Source organism: Canis lupus, chromosome 31 (assembly GCF_003254725.2).
Source record: "Canis lupus dingo isolate Sandy chromosome 31, ASM325472v2, whole genome shotgun sequence".
Taxonomy (NCBI): domain Eukaryota; kingdom Metazoa; phylum Chordata; class Mammalia; order Carnivora; family Canidae; genus Canis; species Canis lupus.
Window position 1 is genome coordinate 14541941 of NC_064273.1, and position 21216 is coordinate 14563156.

Consider the following 21216-nt stretch of genomic DNA (forward strand, 5'->3'; position numbering starts at 1 on the left):
TCCCTTTTAGTCAATTTCAATTTATTTATAAGCTTACTCTCTAGTGTACCAATGAGTTATTATTAATGTCTCTCAGATATTTGTTCAATTATAGAACTGCTAGATCAGCTTTACTTTGGTTTTCAGAATATTTATCTTTACAATTTTGGTCCCAAAGCAGTATCAATATTGAGATTTCTTCTCTTAACTGCAATCACCTCTACTCAATCACCAGCATGAAGTTCTATTATCACAGAATGAGAACCCCATATTCTGAAGGTGATTAAAATATCACATCATAGCCAACTTTTGGCAAAATTTTAATCACATGTAAAATTGTTAAAAGGCTACTGAATGCAAAGATTTTCATATATTGGGATCCCTGGGTGGCGCAGCAGTTTAGCGCCTGCCTTTGGCCCAGGGTGCGATCCTGGAGACCCAGGATCGAATCCCACATCAGGCTCCCGGTGCATGGAGCCTGCTTCTCCCTCTGCCTGTGTCTCTGCCTCTCTCTCTCTCTCTCTCTGTGTGACTATCATAAATAAATAAAAATTAAAAAAAAAAAGATTTTCATATATTAATAAGATGAAAGCACAGAAATTTTTCATTATCTGGCATCATAAGTAATGAAGTATCCACCTAAGTAGAATGGCTATTTAACTAAAGCTTTTATTTTCAGGTGCCAAGATTTAGTTTAAGCCATTTCGAATAACTATGTCCAAAATGTTTATACAATTACCTGACTTAAGCATTTTTGGACATAGAAATATTTCCCTAATGATTTAAGATTGTCATATTAAATACTCATTATTTGACTAGGTGATAATACATTTTGCCAACTCTTTTTTTGCTTTTTTGTTTCTGCCTCCACGTAAGACTCTATATTTTTTTGGTAGCTTTATAACTACATGAAAAAGCCCCTTTCAAATACTGCTTATACTTTTTTATGGCTGAAAAACTACATAACTAAAGAACTGTGTGTTAAAGAAGAGTCAGTCAGAATCTAAGTGCAGGCCTAATAAAAAGTAAGCAATTCAATATGGTAACTTTGTGATAACTATTTCTTATATACTGAGGTCTTCAGCAGGGGTTCAGTGGCCGAAGTCTATAAAGTCTGACCTTGGCCTAAGATGACTCCTGAATTGGTCCCAGAATCTAAAAATGTTTGACCTTCTTGGACCAAAACTTAAGATATCTTGCTCTTCTTTTTTCTGAGAAAGAAGTGCTGGAGAATCTAGTAACCTTAAGTTTCCCAAAGCAAGCAGCTTACACCAACAGCTTATACCAAGTACTTCCATGGTGGTCCAGAGTGGCATGGCATATCACCACCTCTACTTTTATTGCTGGAGATCAGGTCAAAGGTCATGATCACCTTTGGAATTTATTAGGATTGTATCAAAAAGCATCTCAACTGTAGTCAACAGGTGAAATGCACTTAAAACCAAAGAGAAATACCTTAAAGGAACAACTGTAGGTAATCACTTGCAGGGTATTCCATGTATCTACTCATCCTATTCTTCCTGCCTGGAAATATCCTTGCCACCTTATCAACTAGTCAACTGCATCCTTCCCCACCCAACTCTAGTATCACCCACCTGGTAGTCTTTTCTGATTCCCAGTAGAGGCAGTAACTTTCTCCTTTGTGCCACCAACTACTGCATTTTGTACGTATTTCTATTACAGCATAAATCACAGTTATAATCTGCTCATTCGTTTTTCTCCATTATACTTCAAACAATCTGACAGCAGAATGTCACTTTCACTTTTTAAAAACCCCACAATTAAGAATGCCTGGTCCACAATGTATGTTTTTCAGAATGAATGGAATTCAATTAGATATCACATCTAACACTCACCTTTTACAATTCTGCTCATTAGGAGATGAGAAATAATCTCCATTATAAAAACAAAACTATGAAAATAATGGGTGAGGGAGGCAAGAGAAGAGACAAACAGAAACCAACTGAACATTATTATTATCCAGTAATACTTGAGATTAACTTCTTCCCTAATTTGAAGAGGGGAAACACAAGTGCACCACCAAAGAAAGACAGTAATTGACCTACAAGAGGCTAGGTATCTAAATTCTGCCTTTTGGTCTATAATCAACTTCTTGGCAGAGCCCTATAAAAACCCAACCCAATCAAGTTTTTAAGTTTCTTTAACTGTAAAAAAGGAATGTAACCAGTCCTTCACCTTCAGATGACAAAATTCACAACTAAATAAGCCCACACAGCCAGCTTCTGGTCATAAAGACACACAAGCAGGCAGTAACTGAGAGAATTTCATAAAATTAGTTCCAGCATGGTAATCAGTTCAGCCAGCACACTTACCGACAGCACACCTCACATGGATCCACCCACAGAGTGAGTTCCTTTGGTAAGCCTAGATCACTGTATAAGATGCAGCTGTTCTCACAGGCTTTCAGAACATCAGGATCAACTCTCTGAAACTTATTGACACGAATGCATCTACAACGAAGTAGAATAATGTTAATAGCTTTAATTGAATCTTAATCATAAACCTGTCATATTATTAGTATTTGCCAATGTGATTTTTTTTTTATAAATTTTTATTTATTTATGATAGTCGCACAGAGAGAGAGAGAGAGAGGCAGAGACACAGGCAGAGGGAGAAGCAGGCTCCATGCACCGGGAGCCCGACATGGGATTCGATCCCGGGTCTCCAGGATCGCGCCCCAGGCCAAAGGCAGGCGCCAAACCGCTGCGCCACCCAGGGATCCTACCAATGTGATTTTAAAACAAACAAACCCTGGTGGGGAACCCAGGTGCATATCTATCCTAAGTAGAAAATAAATGTGAACTGAAGGCAAAGAGGCAGCATCAGTAAGACGACTCAGCCTGGTAAGAAGAGGAGGGCATCTGTCCAGGCCCAGGGAAACAATAACAACTGGCTCTACGTCATTTTAGCCAGACAGAAACCACTCAATCTCACATGTACATTAAATGAGGAAGGAGCACTAACGTTGCATAAAATTACTTAGAGCACTAAAGGTAGAAGCATTAATAGGCCAAGTTACTATATAACAAAATCTCCAACAAAAGACTTCTAACCAATGCTTCAAATATTTTGAAATTCTTGTGATGTTTTGATCATTTCCTTGCTTATAGATTCCAGATAGCAAGTGTTAAGAAAGGTGTCCTTTCCTCACCTATAATTGTTCTATAAATATACAATCAGTCCAAGACATAGAACCATTCATATCACAGTTAAGATTAAAATATAATCCAAAGCGTTATTGGCTTACTCATGTATTTGTTACCAAAGGGTTTTCGTTTTTTAAAAAAGCCAAAAATAACTGAAAAAAAAATCTAAACCAACAGAGCCTTTGTTCCATTTTTTAAACCTAAGAAAATACGTATCTACCCAATGGAATGCTCAAAGATGGCTCCGAGGATGAATGCAAAAATACATGTTAAAGTAAGCATTTTGCTTATGTACAAAAAATGGTGGCTACAATAAAAGTATTTACTGCCTACAACTAAGAAATCAATCAAGAGAACCCAGGTTTTAGTGCTACTCCTAGTACTTATTTATTGGGTGAATTTAGATTAAGTCGCTTCACCTCTTCCTCAGATGCAAAGCTCTCAAATAAGGAAAACACAAATTTATTGACAAATAGTAATTATACCATTAAATACAATGACATCAATAGAAAAATGAATAGAACCTAACACGATGCTTAGGTTCTTAAAAAAATTATTTCATTATTTGACTTCAATTTTCATTTAAAACAGTGAAAAATTTCTAATAGCTAATACAGATTTCTAAGTACTAATAATAACTCTTTCTGAAGGTTTACTATACATTTGACAGTTTCCTAAGTGCTTCATGTATACTAGCTTTTTATTTTCACAAATATCCTGTAAGTTAGATATCACTTCCCCATTGTAAGAAAGGAGGCAGAGTTGATCACTTTCCCAACTTTACAACTAGAAGGAGGTAAATCCAGGGGGCATATCTAGACAACTGGACTCCAAAGGCTATTATTATTCTATTCTGTCTATACTAATCTTAACATGACCGTTAACAAGTAAGCAATTCAGAATAAAAAAAATATTTTACAGCATATAAGATGCTACTTGTTCCTTTCTTTACGATGGTCTATGTTTACAAATTCTGGTGTTGTGTAGGTTGATTCAAAAGTCCTACTTAGCATAGGATCAAAAGCAGTTATAGGTAAGGAGATAGAACTTAGAAGTACGTGTTTTTGTTATCTATAATAAGAGTGATGTAGGCTCTAAGCTTAAAAAAAATATATATGTAAATAAAGATGCTTAGAGACTCTGCTTCAACAAAATTTGCATATCTTACATATTTTGTGCTGTTTTTTCAAACTCTATATACCGTGACTTCTTATCCATTAACCGATCTTCAAAAACAAGATTTTAAAAGTTGCATAAAAATAGTCTATCATTTACTTAATGTTGACAGTTCTTTTCAATTTTTTGCAATTATAAAGTGTAAGAAACATCCATATTCATACATATTTATCTGCATTTCTAATTATACTTCTAGAATAGATTTTTAGGAGACTTACTGTTCAAAGAGTAGGAGTATTTCTACAGATCTTGATAATATTGCCAAATTGCCCTCCAAAAGCCTCTTATTTGTAGATATTGTGGAGAAACAATTTTAATTTATAAACACTTTAGAAGAAAAAGAACACTTCCAACCTACTCTATGGATTCAAGAGTCTCACTCTGGCTAATCCTATATTCTGTTCATTTTTATAATAGTAACAACCCACCATTAAGTCTAATAGTTTTCTACTCCAAAGACAGCTTCAAAATGACTCAATAATGATACTTTTGATCATATGCCAATTTAATCCTGTTTAGCTAATTATTTTCCTCAAGTTTTTAGAATTAATGGAAATGAAACTGTACACTGTCTGACCTTTAAGCATTTACTTGACAGTGTCTTCTTTTCTCAGTAATAGTAAAAAATTGGTTTGGCACTTCCAAAAGCCTTTGTCCAATGTCAATTATATCAGTGTAAAAAGCCTCAACAGCTCTAACTCACAAAAGCTGTTCACTATCAAAAATGACGATGTGCAGGAAAAAAAGTAAGAGAATCAAGTGAGAAGATAAAAAATAACGAGTCTGACTTATACAAAACATTCATATTTCTACTTTTTTTTTTTAAATTTTTTATTTATTTATGATAGTCACACAGAGAGAGAGAGAGAGAGAGAGGCAGAGACATAGGCAGAGGGAGAAGCAGGCTCCATGCACCAGGAGCCCGATGTGGGATTTGATCCCGGGTCTCCAGGATCGCGCCCTGGGCCAAAGGCAGGCACTAAACCGCTGCGCCACCCAGGGATCCCATATTTCTACTTTAATCCATCACATCTTCCAATTTACTAGGAAACCTCCTTGGATAAAAATGAAGACGAAAATACATCAATAACTTTTCAATAGAATACTTTTCTTTTTTCAATCAAATAAATGCTCACCTCTGGCTTTTAGCGAATGAGAACTAAACAAATCACATTTTCATTACTTTGTAGACTCCCTGAATAGTCTTACACTTGTAAAAGCTAAGTGACTGAAAGAAGTCCTTTTTACATCAAAGCACTGAAGTGCTGATCTGAGAAGGAAACTTTGGGGGCACCATTATGCATAAATAAAAGAATTTCTGTAGTCACAACTGCTCGACTTTTATTTTTTTGTGGCCACCTCCACAAATGGGGCATAGTTTGACAGCTGAGTTTATTTAGCAGAACCCAGGTTCTCAACAGTGATCACGTAAATACTAGGGAATGAGCATGCCAGAACATGTTTTGCAGAAGCCTGTTCTTCTTTACTTTAAGCCTTAAGTGTAACTTATAAACCAGAGTACAAAAGACAGCTGCAAGTGAGAGTTACTTTCCCTCTCAGATACAAGGCAGTGTTCAAACTGTGGTGTGCAGAAGCCCAAAGGAATTTAGGACCAGTCAGACGTGAGTTCAAATCCCAGAGCTAGTGTCTGCCAGTTGTGGGTCATAGTAAGTTGCTTTCATCATTAAAAGTCACAGTGGCTTCTACTAAGAGGATTATGCATAGTATAAATGAAATTTTTGGGGTCAACAATGTATTAGGTATTTAATATTCTTAATTATATGCGCCATAAAACTTTTATTTTTCCAAGAACATGTAATTGATTTGTAGAAACAAAGAGACTCGTTTCTCTCAACTCTTACCATGCCCATTTATGGGTGAATTTTAGGGGTCCTCTAGAATTGTGAAAACCCTCACGTACCTATGATACATAAGAAATCTGTTCAGTCAGAAGCCAAACTACCACCTCAAGACTAACTCCCATGACCCAACAGTACTGACTACCCAAGTAGTCAGTGGTAGTGGGACTTGAACAAATACTTGTATCTTAAAACATGTATGGAAAAAAAATACCAAAGACACCCCAAAGTTTTGTATTTTGCAGTTGAACTGTGAAAGAAATGAACTGAACACCCTTTAGTCCTCTGGCCTTGTACTCGTTTCAGGAGCTATCAGCCTCTTAGTCCAATCCAACTGTTCAATCTAATCTTTTACCTGTAGGCCTGTCCTTTTGATGGTTTTTCTGGATACCAGTGATTTTTATATTTTTCTTGAAGTATAAGAGTCAATTTCTCAGCAAACCGCTCAACCGCCTCTTTTTTCAACTTATCATGTTTTCGAACCAGCCGTGTAAAAAAGAAGACAACAGCAGCAATTTCGTTCTTCATCTTTCCCTGTAAAGATAAAACAGTTTTTCTCAAAAAAACAAAACATAAAAACTGGAAAATAAAGCTCTGCAAAACATCTGTCCTTCATAGCTCTCCTTCTTTCAATTTAATCTTGTGTTTCATTGCCTCATATCTGGAAAAAGGAACAAATAATGACTAGTTTATGCCATGAAGACTTTACTATAATACTGTCTAAGAATCTTATCACTTAGCTTTGTGAAGAAGTTCAGTAAAGAGAGCACACCAAATTGCTTCTGTTGGCTAAATAAAATCAGGTATCAAAGAAAAGCACTACAATGATATTACACACTTTTTACTAAACCTGTCAATATTTAGCTACAATAATTTAAAATTCTGTGTAATAATTTAGACTTAAAACACAAAACCGTATAGCTACTATAGAAAAATGGTAATACCTAAAAAAAAAAAAAGTTAGAGTTACCATAAGACCAATCGATTCTACACTTATAGCTATACATCAGAAGAAATAAAAATGTATTTCTACACAAAAACGTGTACACAAGTGTCCAATGCATCATTCGTAACAGTCCAAAAGTGGAAGCACCCAAATGTCCCAACTGATGGGACAAATAAATGTGGTATATACATGCAATGGAATATTCTTCAGCAACAAAAAAGAGGAATGATGTATTGATACAGGCTATGACAAAGGTGAACCATGAACACACTGTATTAAGGGAAAGAAACCAGTTACAAAAGACCAAATATTGTATGATTGCATTTATTTAAGTTTTCTAGAATAGGCAAATCCATATAGACAGAAAGTAGGTTATTGGACTAGGGGAAGGAATGATGGGGGGAAAAAAGAGGAGGGTGTCAATGAATACAGGGTTTCCTATAAGGGTGATGAAAATGTCCTAAAATTAACTGTGGTGATGGCTACACAACTCTGTGAATATACTGAAACTAATGAACTGTAGATTTTAAATGTGTAAATTGTATGCTACAGGAGTCCTATTTGAATAATAAAGCTGTTACACATAAAGAAAAAAATTTTAGCATGAATTTGTTAGCATTTTTCAGGAACAGAGATATATTTACCTGAAAGATATAACCCAACAGTGGTTCTATCAAAACATATTTAATAGAGCAGAAATTCAGGGTCATCCACAGAAAAATCAAACTAAAAGAAAGCCAGAGATTTAGCTGCACTGTGGAATCGCCTCAAGAAAGACTCTCTTTAAATGGCAGATCTGATTTATCATTGATTAATCCATAAAGGCAAAAATCTTATCCTGGGATTGCTTCAATGTATATTCTATTCTCTCTTTATGCAATGAGCTCATTCACTTGGCGGCTGTAAGTAACTTGGGAGTTTTTCATATGCTGCATTTACTAAGCAATATCATCCCTTCCAGAGCCAATTATTAAAGATATACAGCCTCTGCTGTGTTTAATATAAAAACCAAAACCTAAAACCAAAAACCTAGCTGATAAGTTTGGGTTCTCACACATTTGTTTTCTCAAACCTCTTGACATCTCTCCTCATAATATGATCCTTTACTCCTTGAGCAAATTCAAACGAGGGATCTCACTGTGAAATACTAGTTATCTGAGAGGTGTGCAGGCAGTCCCACCCACCCTGATCTTGGATGGGTAGACACCTAAACCTTCCCCTCTGGAACCCTAGAATGCCAAATCCGCCTTCTTTGGCCAAGTACCAGACAAGAGGAACTGAGTTGCACTTAAAAGTTGTGGAGGCACATACAACCCCAGCCTTCCACAAATGCTATGAGGCATCCTCCTAAAAAAAAGTTAGGCCATTTCCACTTTACAAAGCTGTATTTATATCCCACCATGTTATAATGGAAAATAAAACCCACTGCAATTTAATATACGGTTTGAGAAGAAAGTTGCTTGCTGATGGAACTACATTAGCTTCTATCTCATCAAAGAAAACAAGGAACCCCACGAAAGAAAAGTACTGAATTCTAAACGGTCTCGTTCTCATTCATTAAATTCGTCTACTGTGCTCTCCATATCTGAGGTTAGGGTTTTGTTTTCCTTTTTGTCTTGTTGTTTCGTATCAAAAAAATGAAAGGAAGGAAAGAACCACTCAGTGGTTGCTATTGCTTTGGAACACAGGATGAGTCATATGGAATTACTTTTTTTTTTTTTTTTTTCAGTCTGAGGGAATGATGCGTGGAAGAGCATAAAAATTAACCCACTCCCACCAGTTCGGATCCCGGGAGCACCAAAGGGTAAAAGAGGGAGTTGCAAAGTCAGAGAAAGAAACTAGAAGCGAGCTGGGCCGGCGAGCCCTCAGGCGTCTTCAAGCAGCCGCAATTCCTCCACCCACCCTCGGAGCGAAAAGCTCCCATTTTAAATATCGCACGGTGACGTCATCCCGGGACGTAGTCGCCGCGGCGGCGGCTCCTCAAGTTCTACTTTGTTCCACAGGCTCCTCGGCTCGCGGCGCGGGCAGAAAACCCAAGGGAGAGCGGAGCCCGGCGTTGCAGCAGTTCCTAACTTTGTACTTTCCCCCCGTGTCGTGACGATTCTAGAAACCAAGTATTCCTGACAGACGTTCCCGAGGTTGAGGAAGCGGGATCCCGGCGGCGGGGGTGAGGACCCCGACCCGCCTCCGCGGCGCTGCCGAGCGGGCTCCGGGCGCGGAGGAGACGGGGGTTCCCACGGGGCCGGGGCTCGGCCGGCTCAAGCCCCCCGGAGCCGCGGCGAAGGCTCGCGCTCGGGGGGGGAGCGCTAGGTGAGTAGGCGCCACCCGCCTCCCCCCCCGGAAAGAACGGCCTGCGAGCGCGTCCAACTTCTGCGGTCGCGGCTTTCCCCGAGTCCAGGGGGAAGGGAAGCGCCGCGGAGCCCGCTCCCCCCTCCCCGAACGGCCTCCCTCGCAGGGCGCGTCCGCCGGGCCGCTGCGTCTCCGGGCGGCCCCGGGCTCCGGGACGGGGCTCCCCTCGGCGCGACCCCGCGGGCAGCAAGCCGGGCCCCGGCTCCGGGGACGCCCCGAGGGGGGCGGGTAGGCGCGAGGCTGTCGCCCACCCCCAGCGGAGGCGAGGGCGCGGTGGAAACGTGGCCGGAGCCTCGCGGCGGCGCCTCCCCCGTCCCCATCCCGCCGAGGGTCCCGCGGAAACCCCCTCGGCCGCCCCGCTCGGCCCACAGCCCTCCGTCCGCGCCGAGCCGGGGCCGATGCAGCCCGGGTCGAGCCCGCACTCCGCCCCCTGCCCCCGCGCGCCGCTGGCCGCGAGCCTTCGACGTGGCCTCCGCGGCGCCGGGACCCCCCCCCCGGGCCCTCCGTTCCACCACGTCCGCCCCCCGCCCCGGCCCGGCCCGGCCCGGCCTCCTCACCGCCGCCGCCGCCGCCGCCGCCGCCGCCCTGGGGCCGCAGATTCGGCGGTCCCGACAGTCTCCGGCCAGGGATCCGAGGGCGCCGCCTCCGCGGGCCGGCGCTTGGCGGCAGCGAGCGCGGCGAGCCTAGTCCGGAGCGTGCGGCTCCCGCGTCGTCGGGCGACCGAGCGCGCGCTGAGGGCGGGCGGGCGGGCGGGCGGGAAGGTGCGCGCGCGAGGGAGCGCGAGAGAGGAGCGCGCGCGCGAGCGCAGCCCTGAGGCGACGCGCGGGGGGCTCGCGGCCCGGAAGAGAGGAGGGGCGATGACCCGGGAAAGGCTTGGCGCCGCGCGGGACCGGCTCGCGCGCCGCGGGGGGCGGGGGGCGGGGGGCGGGGGGCGGGGCCGGGGCGGGGCGGGGCTTGCCCGGGAGCCCGCCCCTGGGACCCGGACCGCGCGGCGCCCAGACCCCCTGGCCCGACGGCTGGGCCCGCAGCGCCTCGAGGTCCGCGCCGCGTGCCCCGCCGCCCCCGTCCCGGCCGCCGCGCCATCGGGGTCGCGCTCGGGTCCCCGCGTCCCCCTCGCGTCCCCTGGTGCCCCCTGCCCCTGCCCCTGCCCGCCTCCGGCCGCGAGCTCCAGCCGCGAGAGGTGGGGTGGCCACCCGCGCCGGAGGGGAGGCCGCGTTTGTGGGCCGACCCCCGTCCTCGGGGTGAGCTCAGGCACGTCCACTGTGTAGCTGCCCCGTGGTGCTTTAGGTCGTTTGCTCAGAGCCCCGAGTTGCGCGGTTGCCTGGCCCGGCGGGAAGCGCCCTCAGAGCGGGGGCTCCTCCCGGCGACGGGGCTGCGGCCTGGCTCCGAGTCCGGGGTCCTGCACGAAGGGGTGCTCCGGGGCTGGTGCCCGAATGAATGAAGCCCTGAGAGTTCAGGCTTTCCATCACGGAGATATTTCTACTCCAGGGCTTCCCAGGTACAAAGCTTAGTCTTTGGGCAAATACAAATGTGGAAAAGGTGCATTTTAACATTGTGGGAAAAAAGGAGAATCTCTCCAGTCTTTTACGTTGAATTGGCACCATGTTATTAGTTTTGCGAAAGCACTTGAATACATCAGACCAGAAAAATACAAGCTATTTCTTTTAAAAATTATTATTGAAAGAGAGCCAGTTTTCACTGTTCCCAGCTAAAACATGTGAATTGCTCAAGCACTGATTGTTCAAGTTGTAGATCGTCCAGATTCTTCACCGCCCTCTAGGCCTAGGAACATGGTTTCAGCCCTGTCCGATGACTATTTTAATTTTTAAATTACAGCATTTTTATTACTGATACTGGTGATTATAGCCTATTCACAATGCAAAGCGATTTTTTTTTTAGCATTGATAAATAGGCAATTCCAAAACCACTACAGTAAGTTTTATTTATTAAAAAAAAAATTATACTGTTCGACCTATGTCTACTTATTGGTTGATTTAATGAGGATATTGATATTTACACCTGGGGCTATTCTAGGAGATTATGAGGGTGTTTTCATCAGTGTAAACTAACAATCCGGGGACGCCTGGATGGCTCCTGAGACACCTGGGTGACCCAGCGGTTGAGCGTCTGCCTTTGGCTCAGGGCGTGATCCTGGGGTCCTGGGATGGAGTCCCACATCCAACTTCCTGCATGGAGCCTGCTTCTCCTTCTGCCTATGTCTCTGCCTATCTCTGTGTCTCTCATAAATAAATAAAAATTTAAAAAATTAACAATCCGATCGAGATTATTTTACTGTTAAAGGCTTTTATCTCTGCAATTTCATAAAATAACTGTGTAGCCACAAACATTACAAAGATTTTGTCCAGAAATTCTTATAGCTTGAGATGAGTGTTTTGTGTGATGTCTATAAATCTGTGACCCACATGGCCCAGTCTTAGAGCAGGACTGTATTCAAAATACATAAGCAAATACCTGAAACCTAATATTGAAATAACTCTTAAAAAATTCTGGTAGTCCAGACTGTGAAGCAGATACATAACAACATATCTTAAGCATCTCCTTTTTTTTTTTTCCCTCTCATCCACTATTCTCACACAAGATAGCTGCTTGCTGCCTCTGTGTTTTAAAAATGCCCTACTCTTCTCTAACCCTGGATGTGTGCTTCAGATCTTTTCCCCCAGCTCTCTTTCATCTGATTCTGAATCACAAAAGCCCCCAAAAATTGGTCTACAGGGCTGGGGCCTCTTTAGGAGGCTGGAAGAGGGGAGCAGAGTTGATACAATTACCCATTAATACATGTTTTTCCTTTCACAGTTGATTCCTTTCCACAGTTAACTCCAGTGTTGAGTAATACTGTGTATTAATAGGTATAGTAGTTTTAGAACAATTTTAAGGCAAGTTTATGTGTGTATGTTTTGGAAATGAGCTGCCTTAGTAGATCTGGGGGGGTCTATATTCACACACATCTTATGGTAGTATCCCAAAGTCATAGAGAACACGACTCATAATCACCAAAGTCTGAATTGCTTTCATTAATAAGGACTTATTTTCCACTAAATAACTGTGTAACTCTTTAAAATCTGTTATTCCTTTGAGCTCAGAGAAGTTCAGCATTGTGAACAGAACAGTTTCAAATACCATCTTTTCAATCCACATGTCAGGTTTAAATCTGAATACAGGGGCAGCCCCTGTGGCGCAGTGGTTTAGCGCCGCCTGCAGCTTGAGGTGTGATCCTGGAGACCCAGGATCAAGTCCCATGTCGGGCTCCCTGCATGGAGCCTGCTTCTCCCTCTGCCTGTGTCTCTACCTCTCTCTCTCTGTGTCTCTATGAATGAATAAATAAAAAATCTTAAAAAAAATCTGAACACAAAACCATTGCTTTTATAGTAGACAGAGAGAGTTCTGTTATGTAACATCAGGGAAAAGTTGTGCAGCCTCTGAGGGCCATTGAAGGTCTACCAAGTGGGATCTAAGACTTTTTAATTCTAAAAACACTAATATATTTCTTCAGAAATTTCTAGGACCTAACCATTTGGCTGAATTAAAGGAAACTAAATCTACTTTCTTTGCTTCAACTTCCTAAATATCCATAAACTGGCAGTGGTTAAAAAAACATAAGCATAAAGAAAATTTGTAATCTTCATTATTTTCTCCATTACATCATGCAGTAAAACTGACTTCCAAGAGTCACAACACAAACTCTCTTGATGAATGAGGCAATGGAAACTGGGCACACCAACCTCCTATTCTGAGTTGCATTAATTGTTGAAACCCTCCTCCCTGCCCCAACCATGCCCCAAACATGGCACATCTTTTTTTAGAGGAAAATGTTTTGATCCAGCTATTCAGATTCTTTATTGGTTAATTGCTTAAGATTTGTTAATTTCTATAAACTAGCTTAGGAAAATGTTCCTAGTTTATGGAATAGGGTATCATATTTAGATAGGCTGCACACTCTGGGCTCAAATAGAGCTTCATATTTGAAACCTGGTGTAAAATTTCCCTACTTGGCAGGACATGTGCCATTGTTGTTGAGTTCCTTTGACAACTCTCTTGTTCTCTGGACCAACAGAGAAACTGACTTCTATTAGTAAGTAGTATATAAGCTCCTACTCTTGCTCTATGTAACAAAATTAAGAATATGATATATTCAATTAGCAAAAGGTTCAGAAGTATTATAAAAGAAAGAACTATTTCAAAATGCAGTTGTTAGTAAAGCTTCTCCAGAGAAACAGAACCAATAGGATGCATATATGGAGAGATTTATTTTTTATTTTTTTTTAAAGATTTTACTTATTTATTCATGAGAGACACAGAAAGAGAGAGAGGCAGAGACACAGGCAGGGAGCCTGATGTGGGACTCGATCCTGGGTCCCCAGGATGGCGCCCTGGGCAGAAGGCGGTGCTAAACCGCTGAGCCACTGGGGCTGCCTGAGAGATTTATTTTAAGTGGGTGCTGGCAAGTTTGAAATCTGTAGGGCAGCCCGTTGGCAGGCTGAAAATTCAGGCAAGAGTTGAAGTTGCACTCTTGAGTCCGAAATCCATTAGTAGGATTTCTGTTATGATCTTGAGGAAATAGTATTTATTTTATTCCTAAAACCTCAATTTTTGTTCATAAGGCCTTTACCTGATTGAGGCCCACCCACATTATTGGGGGTAATATCCTGTACTTAAAGTCCACTGATTGTAAATGTTAATCACAACTACAAAATACCCCTCACAAGCAACATCTATCTAGTCTAGTGTTTGACCAAACAACTGGCACCATGGTCTAGCCAAGTTGACACCTAAGATTAACTATCACAATGACCTTCATTCAGTAGTATTTCCTCAAAGTCACAATGATAACTAAGTTTAAATATATGTGTGTATATATATACATATATTTATATATGAACGTATATATGGACAATATAAGGTATATTTTAATTAAGAAAATCAGTCCCCTTGTTTTATTTTTCTTTGTTCTTTTCAGTCAGTTGTGTTGCGGTAGGGATAGGAGAATGTGGGGGAGGGAGGACTGGATGTGTTCACATTCTCTTTTCTGCCTAACCACGTCAAATATTTGTGCTAGAGCATTGAGAACACCGTGTCCATCCGTTAGCAAGGATCAAAATAGGACAAATTAGTTACTCACAACCTAGTGGAAGATAGAGATATGTAAACAATCTACCTAACATATTACATTTTATAAATTATAAATTCAGTGTCACAAAAGTTATAAAGGCAATAATGTTGAAGGCATATAAAAGGGTTTGGATGTGATTGGGCTCCCAGCTGAAAGGAAATTTCAAAGACTTGTAAGGGCAGAGTTTCAAACCTTCCTTACTACTTTTCAGGACAGACAGGTGTGGGGGCGGAGCATAGCATAAGGAAATTGTTTCGAAGGTAGGGTCACTCCTTGGTTGCATCACAGAGATTGCTAGAGCTAATCAAAATCACAAAGCAAGTCCTGGCATTTGATGGCCTAATTAGAGTGATTATGAGTATGCTTTAAAAATGTGCTTTGTCAGCAGATGATCCAATGAAATGTTTCCATAAAGAACATGTTCCCACTCCACACCTGGCCCAGGAGAAGCTTAAAACATGGAACTACAGTTAGTACATTAATAATTGTTTGTGATGTGGTTGGCAAAAATACTTTGTAATTGTGCTCACAGGAGTGCTTTAGGGAGATAATTGCAGCAGGTCAGGTTTTTCTCTACCTTGTAGGAATGTTTCAGTAACTTTTTTTGTGATTAAAAAAAACTTTATATGCATGAGATACATATATATATATAAATATTTATAATCTATATATCAATAAAAGCTTTCTCTTTGAGAGAGGGAGTAGGAAAGTGAAAGATTCATGACAGATTTGTGAGATATATATTATATATTAGTGTATTTATACTAGTGTAAATTGCTCATAATTGCTTTTTTTTTTTCACTCAGAAGGAAAGTTGGTGAGAATAATAAACTAGCTATGACCTGTATATATCATGAGCAACTACTCAAACACTATGGGGGCAATAGGTGTAGAAAGAAGCAGATAGAACAAAGTTGTTAGGTTAGTAATTTTGTTTTGTTTTGCTTTTCCTTTTAATTGCAGACATGTAAATACTGAATTCTCACAGTATTATGGAACCACAATGAATTGAAAGAATAATACTCCTCACCAGATGTTCAGCATAAATGTTATATAGAAATGTAAACAATTATAGAATGTGAAACTGTCCCAGAGCAACAGCTACTGAGGGAATATAATTCACTTGTCTTTTTTTTTTTTTTTTTTTTTGAAGCTTTTATTTATTTTATTCACGAGAGACAGAGAGAAAGAGGCAGAGACACAGAGGGAGAAGCAGGCTCTCTGCAGGAGCCGGATGTGGAACTGGATCCCAGACCCTGGGATCATGCCCTGAATCTAAGGCAGAGGCTCAACCACTGAGCAACCTAGGCATCCTAATTCACTTGTCTTTTGTTATCAGTGTGTAGCTTATGCTAATGTCACTTGAGTTTTTCAAGTATATGATCTGTGTTTGATTTGGAAGACCTGAAATTAATTGGTGACCCTTTATTTTGAATTTTTTTGATAGTACAGCTATTACTCAATTTTATTATTTTTAAAGCAGTGTTGGAAAAATTAACTTTACCCTTCAAGGTTCGTGTAGCTGGTCTAAGAATTAAAGTAACATGAGAGTTTAATGCAAGAAGAAAACAAAATTTTATGATGTGTGCACAGAGTCCCAGTAGTAAAATTGAGACCTAAAGAAATGACCAAGGTATGTGCTTTTATATTTTTTAGACAAAGAATCATAAATCTGTGAGGAGTTGACAGGACAAAGTAAATTTATGTTCAGGAGCTTCAATTAATGAGGAATTCTAAACTGAATTTGGGCTGGGTAGTAAATTAGTAAAAGTAACAAGATTTGTTTATATAGGCTTCTTTGCCCTGAATTCCCTATCTTTGGTGATAAGGATGTCTTTTTACCTCCAAGAGAGAGGACACTTTTCACTTGGGAGATTTATTTCCTGCTTTCAGGAGACAAAGGAGGGTCAGAGTGTTCTTGCACTGGCTATATCTTAAATAACTTTAATTCAGAATAATCAATATACCATTGTGACACATTTTGGGGCAGCCTGGGGCCCTTCAGCAGGTAATTCATTAGTTATATAACTAAATATTTAAAAATTTCAGATTGTGAGATTATTCATACATTTGTATTAAAAGTCAGGAAAAAAATTATCTAGGAAAGACTTCCAAAAAGGAGTAAGGCAGGAAGCACCACCCTTCTCTCTTTACACTCATTTCCTGCGTGTTTGAACTCTTGATCTCATGGCTTTGAACACCGTTGTTGTTAGAGGACTCCCTAATTAATAGTTCCAGCTCAGACAGTCCTCTGAATTCCAGACTTGTATAACTAACAGTTTAATGAACATTTCTACTTAGATGTCTGATCGGCGTTTCATACATAACACGTCCCAAGATGAATCCTTGTTTGCCTTTGCCCCTCAACCCTCACTAAACTTGCCCCTCCTGCACTGTTTATCTCAGTACAACTCTTGTACCCTTGGTTCAAGTCAATGATTTTTAGTCAACAATGACTCCTTTCTTTCCCCAACATCCCTTAGGCCATCCATGAGCAAATCCTTTTGACTCATCCTTTGATTTTTTTCAACTGTTTTTGAGCCACTCAAATAGCAAGTTTATATGCTTCAACCTAACATACCCAGAATTTGACTTGTCTCCCTTATGATTTCCCTAGTTTATACTGTTTTGTGAATTATTGCAAGAATACATTCAGTTGAACTCTATATAAAGTAGTTCAGGGGATCCCTGGGTGGCTCAGCAGTTTAGCGCCTGCCTTTGGCCCAGGGCGTGATTCTGGAATCCCGGGATCGAGTCCCACATCAGGCTTCCTGCATGGAGCCTGCTTCTCCCTCTGCCTGTGTCTCTCCCTCTCTCTCTCTCTGTGTTTCTCATGAGTAAATAAATAAATCTTTTTAATAAATAAAAAAATAGTTCAGAGTAGTTATTTTATAATATAGATTTGATTATGTAATGCCTGCCCTCAATCCCCTTTGGTACCCATTTCATCTGTGGTTAAAGAAAAGGTCTTATAATGATCTAGAAGGCCCCATAGTAGCTACCCTCTTGTTTACCTTCTTCCAGCAATCCATCCTTTCTACCTCTCTTGTCTCATCTTCTATCATACCCCCTATCTGTTTCTTTTTTTCTTCTTCTTTTTATTAAGTAGCCTCCACGCCCAGCATGGAACCCAACATGGGGCCTGAACTCACAACCTCAAAGATGGTGACCTTAGCTGGGATCCAGAGTCGGACGCTCAACCAACTGAATCACCCAGGTGCCCTTCCCTGCCCGTTTCAATCCAGGGTAGTCTATATTTGTTTTTTATTGCTGTCAAAGCAAATGACCACAAATTGCCAAAAATTTAGCACTTTAAAACAATACAATATTATTATCTCACAGTTCTGCGGGTCAGAAGTTGGATTGGTTTAACTATTTTCTCTGGTTGTTGGCAGAATTTTGTGCTGTGTTTGAAGGACTGAGGTCTGTTTTTCCTTCGGGACTGTTAGGGCTTTCCCTTAGCTTCCAGAGACCTCTTTCTGGTCCTTGCTCAGGGGAACTTAAGGTCTCCGAATCAGCAACAATGTATAGTATTCTTTTCATACTTGGAATCTTTTCTGATTTACTCTTCTGCCAAATCTTTCTTGCTACAGCCAAAGTTCTCTGCCTTTCAGGTTCATGAGATTCTGTGAATCCCACTTTGATAATCCAAGATAATCTCTGTATTTTAAGGTCTGGAACTTTAATTCCCTCTGCAAAGCCATTTTTCTGAAATATAGCTGTTTCAAAGTTCTGGGAATTGGGATATGGAAAGCTTTGGGGTACTATTATTCTGCCTACCATTGGGCCTCTTGACCAATCATGCTTCCACCTTAGGGCCTGTATGCTTGCTGTCCTGTTCTGTGGAATATTCTTCCCCTGGATAATTACACAGCTCATTCCATCACTTCTTTTAGGTTTTTGCTCAGTTATCACCAGATTCTATCAGCCTCTCTGACCAGCCTTAAAAGAAATAACCTATCTACTATTACTCTTTTTTTTTTTCCTTTAAACTTCCCCCCCGCCCATTATCTGACCATTGCCTGATATAGGATATATTAGTTTACTTGTTTATTATATCTCCCTCTACTAAATCCCTTGACATCAGGGACTTTGATTTATTCGCCATTGGATTCTCACTACCTACAGCAGTTCCTGGCATATGGTAAAATGTTCAGTAAATATTAGTTGAATGAATGCAAATCACCAAAAAATCCCTAGAACCCTTATTCCATTAATCGTGTCTGAGAAAAATGAGTCAAGTAAATCTGAATTGACCTAATAGAACAACTTTAAAAAAGCTTATTCAGGGCAGCCCAGGTGGCTCAGCAGTTTAGCGCTGCCTTCAGCCCAGGGCGTGATCCTGGAGACCTGGGATCAAGTCCCACGTTGGGCTCCCTGCATGGAGCCTGCTTCTCCCTCTGCCTGTGTCTCTTCCTCTCTCTCTCTCTCTCTCTCTGTGTCTCTCATGAATAAATAAATAAAATCTTAAAAAAAAACCTTATTCATAAGAATATAATTAGTTAAAAAAAAAGAATATAATTAGTTCATCAAATGCCTTGCTCGAGTCATTAATTGCAACTTCTATAGCATCACCTAATCTATAGTAAAAGAAAAGTTTGGCATTTCTTTTTTTTTTTTTTTTGACTTATTTATTTATTTTGGAAGTGGGGAGAGGGAGAGAGAATCTTGAGCAAACTCCTCGCTGAGCGAGGAGCCCAATGTAGGGCTCAATCTCATGACCTGAGGTAATGACCTGAGCCAAAATCAAGAATCAGATGCTTAACTGACTTGGCATTTCTATCGTTGGCATATATAAACTAGCTCAGAGTCTTCATTTCTTCCATCTCTAAATGCTGACAAGCTTTTAAATAATCTGTTCTAAAACTTGAAAGAGTTCAAGTCTGTAGTTTTCAGATCCATTTTTTCCGTTTTTCAAAATAAGGATATCTCTCATTTGCCAATTCTTGTTATTTCTCTTATTTTAAACATTTCCTCAAAGATTATTGACAGTGAGCCCTAAATCTATAAATGACTCTGGAATTAGAGATATTAATCCCCTCAAAGTTACCATTCCTTCCATTCCTTCTTTTTCTTTAACTCCTCTCCCTGTGATGTTTGTTTTGTTCTTTCTTGTTTAAAATCACTTTGCTTGGAGGAAAGAATGAACACAAAATGAGATTTTGAAGATTTTGCTTTCTATCTCCATCTGCACTGTGCAGAGATCTGAACACTTTCTCTGAACTTAGCTAAACAGCCCCTTGTGAGAGTATCAGCTCATTCTGACATTTAGCCTTCCCTTTACCATTGTTAAGGGTTTCAGCCCATGTCTTTGTTATCTGTAGCTGATCCATCAAGCAGCACCTTATGCAAGCAGTTTCTTTAGTTCTCTATTCATGTTTCTCTTTACTTTCCTCTTGGGAAATATCTTTAATAATGTGGGCAGAATATTTTAGAGTTACCCATCCCTCCTGAGCCATTTTCTATGTAAGAACTTTCTCAATGTGGGGTACCTGAGTGGCTCATTTGGTTGGGCAGCTGACTCTTGGTTTCAGCTGGGGTCTTGCTAGTGCTCTCTTTCTCTCTTTCTCTCTCAAATAAATAGGTAAGTCTTTTAAAAAAGAATTTTCTCAATGCAAACATACCTACCTTTCTGAATTAAAACAGATTTTTTAAAAACATTTTCTTTTCTTTTTTTAAAGATTTTATTTATTTATTCATGAGAAGACAGAGAGAGAGAGAGAGAGGCTCTCTCAGGCTGAGGGAGAAGCAGACTCCATGCAGGGAGCCTGACATGGGACTCGATCCAGGGACCCCAGGGTCATGCCCTGGGCCCGAAGGCAGGTGCCAAATCACTGAGCCACCCGGGGATCCCCAAAACAGATTTTTAAAAAATAAAGTTTTTCAACCCATGCCAACTGCAAGCAAGAAAACGTATTATATGCAGTGGAGCAGTTTTTTCTCAGAATTATGGGACAGGGAAGGGGTACTTTTTACAATGTAGATTACCAATTATAGAATCAGAATCGGAAGGAGATGGATGAGAGGCTTGAGAATCAACATTGTTAATAAGTTTCTCAAGTATACTTTTAAAAGTTTGAGAATTTATCTGTCATGTATATGTAGAAGAAGCATAAGCCGCTGCTCCTAGGGAGACAATACTATATTTAAGATGATAAGGCCTAAAAATAATATGTGGCAAATGAATGGCATAGAAAATAAATGCACTTGAGTCAACAAGTCCAGCTGTTAGGGGTGTGGTGAGGGGTATTCAGGTTTCATAGAGCAGGTGTGCATTGGTCATAAGAAATACTCAAGAACGATTGAATTATTGACAGAGCTGTGCTGGTAGATGAAGAAAATATAACATTTTTTTAATTGAAAAAGAACTTACTGGGCAGCCAGGGTGGCTCAGCGGTTTAGCGCCGCCTTCAGCCCAGGGCCTGATCGTAGAGACCCGGGATCAAGTCCCATGTCAGACTCGCTGCATGGAGCCTGCTTCTCCCTCTGCCTGTGTCTCTGCCTCTCTCTCTCTCTCTGTGTGTCTCTCATGAATAAATAAATAAAATCTAAAAAAAAAAAACACCTTACTATCCTCTTGTCTTTTCTCATTATCATATAGATAAGGAAATT

The 21216-nt window shown here is 40.9% G+C and overlaps 2 protein-coding genes across 3 annotated transcripts in view; one reads left to right on the forward strand and one right to left on the reverse strand.

Moving 5' to 3' along the window:
• The window catches only part of CXADR (CXADR Ig-like cell adhesion molecule), a 200741-nt gene that overhangs the window by 68839 nt on the left and 110686 nt on the right, over positions 1-21216 (forward strand). Inside the window, exon 8 of the transcript XR_007407635.1 lies at positions 8857-9437. The gene's annotated coding sequence lies outside the window, so the exon portion shown is untranslated. The remainder of the gene's footprint in view (positions 1-8856; positions 9438-21216) is intronic.
• Positions 1-21216, reverse strand: part of BTG3 (BTG anti-proliferation factor 3) — a 37943-nt gene that overhangs the window by 9336 nt on the left and 7391 nt on the right. Inside the window, exons 1-3 of one of the 2 annotated variants that reach the window (XM_049104712.1) lie at positions 10034-10199; positions 6537-6715; positions 2313-2450 (exon numbers count right to left, since the gene is read on the reverse strand). In XM_049104712.1, coding sequence (XP_048960669.1) covers positions 2313-2450; positions 6537-6709 — 311 coding nt within the window. In that variant the 5' untranslated portion in view covers positions 6710-6715; positions 10034-10199. Of the gene's footprint in view, positions 1-2312; positions 2451-6536; positions 6716-10033; positions 10200-21216 lie in introns of those variants that run through there. The other variant, XM_025449984.3, reaches the window with a different exon arrangement.